The 12,020-nt window shown below is 36.7% G+C and overlaps 1 protein-coding gene across 1 annotated transcript; it reads right to left on the reverse strand.

Moving 5' to 3' along the window:
- Positions 1-1,135: 1,135 nt before the first annotated feature.
- Positions 1,136-11,969, reverse strand: COPS5 (COP9 signalosome subunit 5). The gene is made up of 7 exons (XM_009995559.1): positions 11,719-11,969; positions 8,913-9,041; positions 7,693-7,758; positions 6,236-6,321; positions 4,432-4,543; positions 3,472-3,620; positions 1,136-1,530 (listed from the first exon to the last, which is right to left on the reverse strand). The coding sequence occupies exons 1-7, from the start codon at positions 11,902-11,904 to the stop codon at positions 1,446-1,448; spliced, it is 813 nt and encodes a 270-aa protein (XP_009993861.1). The 5' UTR covers positions 11,905-11,969; the 3' UTR covers positions 1,136-1,445.
- Positions 11,970-12,020: the final 51 nt, after the last annotated feature.

The raw sequence follows: 12,020 nt of genomic DNA on the forward strand, positions 1-12,020 counted from the left end.
GAAAATTAATAGCTTTTAATATTAAAATACCATAGCTTTCTTCTCCTGCCTCCCCACCACCACTGCCATGCTGAAAGAAGCATTAATTGTTCTCCTATAAAACTGCACATCTGATAATTATCTCAACTTTACTATCTCTGATTAAATATATTTTTTTCCTAATGCTGTTGGATGCTGCTGCTTTAAAACTCTTGATGAATTCCTGCTTCAGGGTATCCACATTTCCCTGCTGAATGATAACCTTCCATTATATAACTTGCATCTTAGCTTCAAATACACTGGAAGCTAGTTGGATGAAAGGCCTCAAGTGAGCAATAGCTATTAAAACTTCCCAGACCAAACCAACCCAAAACCCACATCAAGGCAGATTTAAGGCTGAAAAAGAGTATCAGTTACTTAAGGTATAAAGCATAATAGCATAATGTGTAAAGCATAAATTATCCCAAAAGTAAACATTCAAAAAACCCCAGGAAACCCAGGATTAAGGATAAAAACTTAAAAAATCCAAACATCTTGAATTACTGAAATGCAGTATGAAAGCCTCCAAAACAAACTTAGATCAGCCCTGCAGCAGCACCGCATTGTAAGTCAGCAATTATGATTAATGCATGTTAGTATCTGTGGCTCTAAATTAGCCTAATGCCTATTTCAGAAGTTATAATTTTTCATTTTGTTCCTTTGCATGCAACAAGTGATGATGACAAGCAATAGAAGGTGAGCACAAGTAAAACAGTATTTAAACATATTATTAGATTCACTGTGGAACTGGTCATCACCTGACTATCTAGAAAGAAAGTATGTCCATACTAAGTGTGAAGCTACATGCGGGACACTCTTGAAACATGCATGAATATTTCATCACTGTGAGAAAAAAATATAGCTGGACCAGTAAAACTGAACCAGGAAAGGCTTATTAACTTTTTAATAGAAGCTTTAATAACATGCTAAAAGACAAACAAGTGGTATTTCACTTCTTAAAATTAAAACATAGGAATTAAAATCTGATAAACTTGTCATACTGCTTAGGTTACCTATCTAATCTAACTGAGCAAACAGAACTTTTATATGGAACATCAAAAAGAGTAAGTGGAGATGAATGATTGCCAAAAAAGAAACCAAGTCCCAAACCACTCATTTTCAAAACTGTTTTATTGCATTTGGATAACAGAGATAAATACCTAAGAGCAGAATGCAGTAAGCCACATTTTTCTTTTGGAACAATTCTCCAAGGTGGTTGTGTTTTATGATAAAGAACAAAAAGTTGCACTGTATTTCAGAACATTTTGTTCTTTAAAAGTGGTCAGACAGGTGGGAAATATTAAAAGTACTACAAATTAAATGAATAATTTTCCACTCTAGCTTCAATTCCCATATTGAAACAAGTCCAAGCGAAAGAAACCATGACTTTTTCTGCTTTGGAGATGCATATCAGCTGGTGATGCACTTCAAGCTATATTAATTTGATTAAAAAGTTTATCCTTAATAACCTGAGACATCAATCCATGTATAGCTTCTATGGTGGTCTTGCAGCTGAAAAACAAGCATAAATTCAACATTGGCCCAACACTGAACTGAACTGTCATTTTATTTGAAGATATTCAGCTGTTTTGGAAGTTCAGGGTGCCCATAACCCCATGAATCTTAACAACTGTCCAGAAAGAAAAAGTCACACACAGCAATTTAGCCGTTGTTGCCAACAGCTTTTTGTTACTTAAAAAGCAAACTGACAAGCACTATACACATAAAGACCCATTCTAGAAAACTTCTCTGACTGGCCATTTAGGACATATTACATTAACAACAGCAAGTGAGCTCTGCAGTCATCTGAACCAAAATATTAAAAAAATAAATCCCTGGGGGAATAGAGCTACCAGCTGTTATCAACAGCTGAAGGCTCTTGCTGCTCTCTATCGTACCTCCTTTGCCCAACCCCAGGCTAGTGGTGCACAGCAACCATAGCTCCTGGGATAAACTTCACAGAGAACAGAAGAGTTTATAGAACTCATCAGTCATTAGTCAAAATATGTAATATGGGCAAAAACTTCAAACAGCTGAGAGGATTCCTATTGATCCAAGGTTCATTTAGTGTGCCCGGCTTAGGGGGATGTAATGTCAAACAAATAAAAATGTCTCAAAGCAGAAGAGACAAATGCAAAAGATGAATCAGCCCTGACAGCATTGAGAAAAGGGATGAATTACTACTAGATAGATAAAGAAATCCTATGTCTGCACAGGTCTTCTGCCATCTTCTCTCTCTTCTTAGGAAAGATTATTAGTTGAAGAAAAACATTTATCTGTAAAAGCGTTACAATCCATTTTGGGAACTACAGTAGCCTGTGTTGCACAGAGAGCAGAAATTATGACATCAATAATCTCTTCTAGTCTTACAGTTTATAAACTAACTACTGATGATGCTGCAAGAAATAATACAATAAGATGATCAGAAAAGGAGTAATTTCTTAGAATAACTGTAAGCATGTGTGAGAAACATGAACAAAAAATGTGGTCACTGTTGTGGGACACCAAACAGATCAAAATCAAAGCACCATTGTCAGCAACTCCATCCTTCTCACGTCTTTAAAGCATTGCTGTTGTAACTGATTCACTACAGAAACTGGGAAGTATCACTTAACCTGGCTGTTGTGAGTTAGCAACAGCTTTAAGTTCATTGTACATGGTTCTGCAACTAAAACAGTCTAAATGGGTATTCACTTCTATGAACTCGATCCTCCCCTCCAACTTGATCATGTTTGTTAGAAAACTTGCAAGAGCTCTGCACTTTCCATAACAAGGAAAAAAGGGCACAGAAGCCACCAGGACAACAAGCCACCAGCACAACAGCAGCTCTGAGTCTGTTTAGTGATGACGACATTACATTTGCAGGTGTTCCCCCAGTGCTTACTGTGGAACAAAGGCTTGTCCAACACAAGCTGACTCCTTTCTTTATTAAGACAAAGCCCATGTTCACCTGAGTCATCTTGAACAAGATGTAAATGAAGTAAATTATTTATAAATAAGTCTCTTCACACAAGGCCACATTTTCCGCTCTTGATGTTTTTAACCTATCATTAAACTAATAATTTATCTAGTATCTCAAAAATCAGTTTCTTAGTAAAATTTATACTATGGTACATTTTGCTAACATGGGGCTTGGGAGAGGAAAGAATAAGAGAAAAGTGTTCTATGGATCAGGATAAAATTATGAGGAAGAGGACTACAAAAATCTGAATAGTAGAACATTCCAGATTGTGTAAGAATTTTGCAGTCTGATCTCAGGGATTGTAGCTTTAATAAAGGCAAGATTTTCTTAAACTTTCCAAAATAACTAGTGACATTTGAAGAGTTGAATTCCTATCTATAATCTAATAATTCTTATCTATAGTCTTCATAGGTTACAGTAAAAAACATGATAAAAGTTTAAAACAAAATAACACTTTTTACAGGGAAGAACACCAGTATGTTTTATCTTACCTGTCTCTTGTTGCTTTTGCAAGTTTGTCTTCTGATTTCTTATCATGAGTCTCTAAACCCAGCATGAAACTGCCCCTTCCAAGCTGAGCTTCTGACTGTTCCAATTTTTCAGACAAATCAAAGACTTGGCCAGTGGTATAGTCAGCATTCTTAAGAGAAAGAAGGCAATAGACGTTGAATTCTAAGCTATACATTCAAGCATTTATACACACAATAAACAAAATCTGAAAAGAGCCTTTAAGACCGTAGTACTGCACATTTTAACCTATGTCTGCAATTGAAGTGACAGAGAACATGAGTGGCACGTAAGTGGTAGCTGAGAACAGCACCTGAACATCTAACATATGCTCAATACCTAAAGCCTGACATGGGCACTCTTTATTACTCTCCCTCCATGCCCTAAGTTATGGAAAAGTAAGTAAAACTCAGTTGGTTTTGACCAATATGTCAAAATTTTACACCAAAAGGTATAAAACTGGCTTTTGGAGAAGGTTTTGATGCTGAGCTGTTACACTGAAGGTACACCTGCAATAATTTCTATTGCAACTACTTTTTAAGAGTTAGATTTGTTTGTTTGTTTCATTGGTTATGGGTTGTTTTTATTTGTTGTTGTTTGGGTTTTTTTAAAGTGTTTACTTCTTCAATACCAAAATTTTAAGGTATAATATTCATTACAGTGCTGTAAAGAGATACAAAGTTAAAAGGTGCTTAAGACAAAAATCTAAGTGTACAGAGAACTCAGTAAAATCAGAAGATATTACCACCTTCTTTTAGAACAGCAGGCAAAAGGAACATGTCAGTATTTATGATTAGGAAAACTTTCTTGTTTAATCTGACAAACAAATCCTGAATGTGAGATCTATATCTATCAGTGTACCATTAAGCATTTTACAGCAGAGGGCCTGGCTTTCAGCATCAATGAATTAATAAATGCACAGGATAGCACACAATGGTACTTACGGTAAGCAAACTAGAAGAACTGAGAGTGTTCACCCAGTACTTGTTCCACAAGAGCTCAAGCAATTTACGATCCAAAGATGATTTAAAGTATGAGACTTCTAAAGCATAATACCTTTAAAAACAAACATGGAAACAAAATAAGCTTCCATTTAAATGTGTCTTGTTTGGCTGTGACACCTAAACTACATAAATCTCAAAAAATTGTTACCAACAGCAAATATATTAAAAAATTTAAAGCACTGAACAACAAAAAAGTTATCCCCAGTTCCAATTCTAACTCTAAAAGTTTCTCCATAAATATTTCAAATATAGCTTCAATATGGGCAGAGATGATCCCCACACATACTGCCACATTCTGTTTAATGAGACTGCAAAGGCTTTTTAATTATTATTTGAAAAACTTCTTGTGTGATGCCATGATGCCCTGTTCCATGCTTAGGATTCTCAGTACTGTACTAATTGTTACTTACAGGTGACTGCAGTTTTGCATATATGGCCTCTAATTTACTTAGGAATGTTTCATAGCAGCAAATGTTACAAACATACGTGGCAGAACGTAAGATTGTCGATTTTGAAAGCCAGGCTTTATTGGTGCTACAGAATTCACAAGAGATTATAAAGCAGACAGAAAGCTGAGCTATGCAAAGTCATTAGTATAGGTGAATTACAGCAACATTAAGGAGCTAAATTAAACTTTATTTTGATCAGGAAATTTTTGAGCAGGTTATCAATAATCCTGTCATCTCGATGTCTCTGGAAAGTTATTTTTCTCTTCTCTGTAAGAAATTCCATCTGAGATAGTAATGCTTTAAGATCTACCAACACACCTCACTTCAACACTTCTGTGATAGAACAAATAGCTGTATTTCATATATGGCTATGATACAGATGGCAAATAATAACTTATGGATGATGGTTCTATGATGATATGGTAAGAAAAATGAGGTACTAAGTTCCTCAAAGAGACATGTGGCACATTCAAAAATAGAAATCCAAGTTGTTTGATGAATAGTGTAATAAACTTACTTTAAAAGATTAAATGGAAGCAGTTTCACGTTAGGCACTGAACACCAATTAAAGGGGAGAAGTTTGGGCAAGATTACCCAGACTGCTGCTATGAAGCAATTAGTAGTCACCAGCATTCAAAGTGGACAGGATCATTAAGGGTCTAGAAAAGAAGTCCTATGAGAAGTGGCTGAGGGAACAGGAGCTGTTTAGCCTGGGGAGAAGTAGGCCGAGGAGAGACCTTATTGCTCTCTGCAACTGCCTGAAAAGTGGTTGTAGTGAGGTGGGGGTTGATCTCTTCTCTTGAGTCAAAAGCAATAGAACAAGGGGAAAATAGCCTCAGGTTTTGCTAAGGAAGGTTCAGATTGGATATTAGGAAAGATTTCTTTACAGAAAGTGTTGTCAAGCAATGGAAAAGGCTGCCCAGGGAAGTGGTGTAGTCATCACCCCTGAAGGTATTTAAAGTATGTGTAAATGTGGTGCTTAGGAACATGGTTTAGTGATGGACTTAGTAGAGCTAGGACTTAGTAGAGCTAGGTCAACGGCTGGACACAGTGATCTTAAAGGTCTTTTCCAGACAAAATGATGTTATGGTTTTATGTTCATAATTCATAACAGTTTTCCCTTAAAATATCTCCTGATAGATTACAATAAAACTTTTCACAAAATCAACAATGTTAAAGCAACAAAGAACTTCCAGATTTTAAACACTCCAAGAAATATACTTTTCCATACCGAATGACCAACCTAGACACAAAACCTGAGAACTTGTGCTAGATCTGGTAGTTTTGTTACTTACTGTTTACAATGTACACCAAAGTCTTCTATTTTATTAAGTGGAATAGTCTGGTATTCAGAGGGACCTTCATCTGGAGGTTTATAGCCCTAAAAATCCAACAAAAGCCAAAGATGACAAAATAATTTTTGGACTTTTAAAAATACCTAAACTCTTTGAAAATAATCCACAAATTCTTGTTTATTCAATTTTACTTTATTTTTCCTAAGGAAAATGAAATTTACCCCAGTTGTCTGAAATTTTCAATTTCCATGGAGCTCATTTGGCTTTACTAGTAGTCATTTACAGTCTATCAAAAAGCATGTTGGAAGCAAATTAGTGGTCACAGCAATCATATAATTAGGTAATTTCTTAGATCAAAGAAAAAGTAGGCCTCTTCTAAGACAGTATTTTTCTACCTATTCTTGGAAGTTGTTTCAGTCCTCTTTTGAGGGAGGATAGGTGGCATCCAGATCTTGGATATGCCTTAGGGAGACCTAAAACTTCAGTTACTTATTTAGCCAAGATGGTGCCACTCACTGCTACTGACTAGGCAAGAACTGCCCATAGACCACTTTGAGGACTCCCTAAAAAGACTCTTCTAACTTGCACTTTCTATATATATGATTTGATTTTCAGGCACAGGTTTCTTCTTCCCGCTCACAATTCTGGAAGTATTTATGAAGTTGTTTTGCCTATACAAGAGAATATTCTGCTGAAGCACAGTATGTTCTAAGATCTCTCACATATTCGTCAACATAAAAATGCTTGAATGCAACCTCTCACAAACATTTTTGTGAATTACAACAGGATGTTAGCCTGAAGTTCTTGATGAGTCAATAGCTGGAAATTTGAAGGATACACCTGAACTTTATTGGACCAAAATTAAATATCACAGTTTATCTCTGCTAGAAGTATAAATAAAAGACTGCATTTGGAGATCTAGATCTCCTATACTGATGTGATACTCTAGTTTTTAGTCCAGCGCTTCCATGTTATTTAATTAACTTGTTTTTGTATATTATTTTGAAGATTTGGAATATTTATTTTAAGGCGTTAATTAGATAGTTTTGAGTATTCTAAAATGAAAAGCAGATTAAAACATATTAAACACACTATTAATGTTTGGGCTTAGGTCTAAAAAATGATGAAGAAGTACTAAGAAATTTATTTTGATGAATACTACCTACAACTACACCCATTTAAAATGTTTATCTGGAGCTATATAATTTTAGTCTATTTGATTAAACACTGCCAAAGATCTATGGCAAACAAACCAGAAGTTAATTTTGGTAAACGTAATCAATATCCAAACACATGCAACAACCAGCGTATCGGCACAGCTTTCTTTCAGAATACACAATGACATACAGTACAGCATAGCAGATCAAAGTATAAGATGTTCAAACTACAGCAATCTTTAGAACCAATCTATTATTTATTTAAATACAGATTAGTGATCACTAATTTAAACTATTTACCTTAGGATATGTCCTAAATGCTCCAAGATTTACTTTTCCTGCAGATATTGTTCTTGTTGGATCAATCTGTAGAAATACATAACATAATGCCCATAACAAGCATTTTATAACTTATCAGAGGCATAAATTAACTCTACACTATTTGTATTTCAGAAAATTATTGTGAATTGTATTAGTTTTGTCATAAAGAACTTTTTCAAGTGGCAAACCCAACTTTGTGTGAGACTTTCTAAAAAGAGAGGAGTATCAGTAGCTTCTATGGGCATTTTTTCAAACTAATTTTTCTTATTTCCCGAATACTTTAATGAAATTGCACTTAAGAGCAATCAATAAAAATCTGCATTTTCATCTTAGAGCCACTAGAGGTAAGAAAATGTATTATGTGATCTGCGGCGTTTCAGAGGAAAATACAGAAAAGTAAGAAAGGAATCTCCTTGCTAACATGTACACTAATAACTTTGTTTAATTTTAAAAGTAATTCAAAAAGAAGAAAAAACTAAAACACCCAAAAAAAACCCCAAACAAACAACAACCAACCAAAACAAGAAAGAAGAAAAAAGCAGTCCCAAAGAAAGTGTTCTGAATCTGTGAAATTATGCCACAATCTAGGAGAATTCATATGGTGGAAATTCTTCTTAAAGGGTCAGCTGTCCTTTCCTAATGTCATTCTTTCATCAGAGTTGTATTACTTATTTCAGGTTTTTTTCCTTTATTTCCTTCAGCAACAATGGTAACATAAGTAGTATTTAACGTAAGATTTACTTTTGATTTCAAATATGATGTGAAGGCTGGAAGACCTGAAAGGGCCTAAAGAATTTCTTCAGATTTCTTCTACAAAGATACATTTCCTAGTCTATTCTACCTGGTACTATGCCATTGATTTAATTTCAAAAGCATTTTAGATGCAAAGTCTGTGCACCCTTTGCTGTATTTCGACTGAAAAAGCAACCAAGTAGAAGTCTAAGAGTAACGTATGGATTTGTTCAGTGCTACCACACCTGGAACAATGCAGTGAAAATGGCCTCAGTAAGCAAAACTAGTGCTTTGACCAGTATGTGACCAGCAAAGCAGAAGGAGCCAAATGCCTTTGAAGTTTGGATCCAACACTTCCACCTTGCAAAATACACACAACCAGAATGTTAACGGGCAGAAATCGAACCTTGATTCCCCCCTCAACATAATCTGCTATGCAGCTTTATCAGCGATCAGCCAATACTTACAACCACGGCTACAAAGGGTTCTTGAAATTGCTGATTAAGCATCTGGGTGCTGACGTCGATCCCAGAGAGCCAGCAGCCATAGCCAGGGTGGCTGTGGTACCAGCCAATTGCATTTTCTAGACGACCAACCTAACAGCAGAAAAGGAAAACAAACTCAGTGTCCGTTTCCATTCCGAAAGTATCCGCTGCCCTCTATTGGGCATTCCAGCGTCCTGCAACGCCGGGAGAGGGTAAGAAAGCCTCCCCCCCACACAGCCCGCGATGCTCGCTTACTAACACCAAACTAAACATACACCTGATTTTGCTAAACTATTTCCTAGAAACCATGCAATCTGTAGTGTTAGCATGCTCTGTTACACCTTCTACCATGGAACGAAGAACTTGAAGGAGCCAGGAGCTCCTTCTTCAAGACAGCTGAAGTATACAGAAGAGTTTCCATGAGGTGAGATGGTAAACTGTAACTCCTCAGGTTGGAAGGAGTTTCTTAGGGTGGATATGACATAAATATATATAATCTCATATAACATATGGTATGTCAGCAGAGAATGAATGTTCATTACGTCACATCTCAGAGACACACTGAAGTGATTTTTTAAACCTATTAATAATATCTCTAAGAGATGTGTTTTCAAACACCGAAAGTAACAGAAATTACTGCCAGAGCACATTGTGAAAGCCAAAGGATGAATTTTTTGAGATTTTCAGGATTAGAAAACCTCACAGTAGGAGTTTCCCAATAATACTCCAAATAATATAGCTATAAATACTGGAAAAAATCCAAATAAAATAAACCCAAGAAGAATGGACATTCATGACACCAAATTTTGTAAGGCTCTCTCAGGAACTGCTTACTGGCTTCTCCATACTGAGCTGAATAATTTTGGTACAACCCTACATGCCAGTTTGTGATTAAGAGTTGTGTTTTTGGATGCATCACCTGCTTGTTTTTTTAGTTTGTTTTTTGCCAAATACTGAATAATTCAGCAAGGTTAAATCAGAAAAAAAATATTATTAAGACAGGACACACAAACTGCCTACTGAACGGAACATTTATTTTTGAAGTAGTGAATAATATTTATATTTTCTTTACACCTCCCATAATAGAGGAGGAGAGACCAACAAAACACTAAGAACATGTGTTATTTTTCAAAGCCAAGTAACACGTTTTGACTATATTAACACCAGATCCTGCCCATGGAGAAGCAAGTAACTGGAATATTGACATCTGTAAAGTACTTATGCAGGGGAATATGTCAACTTGCAAACTAATACTAAAAGGAGCTATTCCAGAAACAACTGCTTGCCAAAATCAAATATGGAACAGTCAGCATGCAAACTCTGCCACAGCACTAGTAAAGCTGAGTTACTATATTTGTATATGAATTCAATTTCTGAACTGTGAAACCTACTATAAACAAAACTGTAAAATATAAACAACTAGGAAAAATGTTTTCTACCATAGGAGTATTCCTTACATAAACCTGGACTGTTTTAAAAATTAAATGAACTCTCTATAAAAAATACACCAATTTTATGCCATGTACTTAAGACTTTGAAACCCATTATTTCTACCTAAGAACTAGGTAGTATCAATACATCTTTGATTAAAGACATTTTTTCAAGTTACCTACTTTCCTGCAACAACACTGTTGGCATAATAACATTAATAGTTTCCAGATAAAAGGAACTAGATTATTTCTAAAATATTTTCTCATGAACAGGGATGAATTATTAAAAGAAAACAACAACCAGAACCTCCTAGAACATATGTACTTCTGGATTGTTTTTACTCTTCAGATTCTGGTGTTATGATCCAGTCTATTTCACATCTATTTAAATATCTCTAACTGTTCATAAGACTGTGAATACAAGCACAACGCTCCAAAATAACCCAAATACTGCTCTGTTTTCTCCAATGAATAAGGGGCCTCTAATTTAATCTGGTTTAAAATATGTTGAGGATGAAAGAAAAATCAAAGGGTAAACTAGGCCTCAAAACTATTTCAGCTTGGAGAGTTTGAGTTACTTCAGTGCTTATTCGTAACACAGGACTGCCCTGTTTTGGAAGAAGCACGTATGTCAGCAGGTGCTCTGATGTGCCACGCTGGTTTCTACACCAGCCACAGAGCAGATCTGTATTCCTGTTATAATTCTGTGTGTGAGAACTTTACTACACAGTCCAGCTTAATATGTCACGGATGTCAAGCAAGGGGTCCATTTAAATATCCAGATTATGAACAATGAAGTTGCACTGAGACTTACTTACTCCTTCATTGGCATTTTCTTCACTCATGTATTTATTTCGATAGAAAGCAGCAGGATGGCTATGCAGTGAGACTTCAGAAGGCAAGAAGATTAAATATAATAACCCTGAGCTACAAATAGTATCTCTGAGGTATACACATTTCATATTTAATTTTGCATCGGTTTTTTTTTAGAAACCTGTACTGTATCAGTTATTTTAGAAACACATTCCCTCCATGTTCCCTCCACAAGCCACCAGCTGCAGCCACAAAAAAACGTCCTGAGCAATGAAAATCACTTATAAAGGAAAGGAGAATCTAGTACTTGATTGACCTGCTGTAAAACATGGAGATACAGATGTGAAAATGTTTAAAGGGGTCTTTGCTTCCGACACAGTTCTCTTGGCTGTATGTGAGACGAAAGAGGGCAACTGGACAGCCACGTTATCACCATGGGAGGCGGGGAGCCTGCAAACCCCAGAACATGTTCCTGTGCGATGAGGTTACCAGCTCTGCAGCCACACCACGGGGGAAGAGAAACACCTTCTGCCCCTTCTCCTCACCTGCTTGGCGTTCTCAATGTAGGCAGCCATGTACTCGTAGGCGGCCGCCTGCGCGTTGACGCGGGTCTCGGTGCCCTCCACCGGCAGGGCGAAGCTGTCCATGATGATCATGGTTTCCCCGTCCACCTTGCCCAGCATCAGCCCCATCACCTCCAGGTTGCCCCCGGACCGGGCGTGCATCACCATCTTCAGCAGCGCCAGCGCCGAGATCTTGCAGTACTTGAAGTAATGGTGGCTGCAAGGGAGAGGCCGCAGGAGCCCTCAGGGCCGGCCCCGCCGCCCGGGGACCTCCCAGCCCGCCC

This window comes from Chaetura pelagica, unplaced genomic scaffold, assembly GCF_000747805.2.
Source record: "Chaetura pelagica isolate M959 unplaced genomic scaffold, ChaPel_1.0 scaffold83, whole genome shotgun sequence".
In the NCBI taxonomy this organism is placed as follows: domain Eukaryota; kingdom Metazoa; phylum Chordata; class Aves; order Apodiformes; family Apodidae; genus Chaetura; species Chaetura pelagica.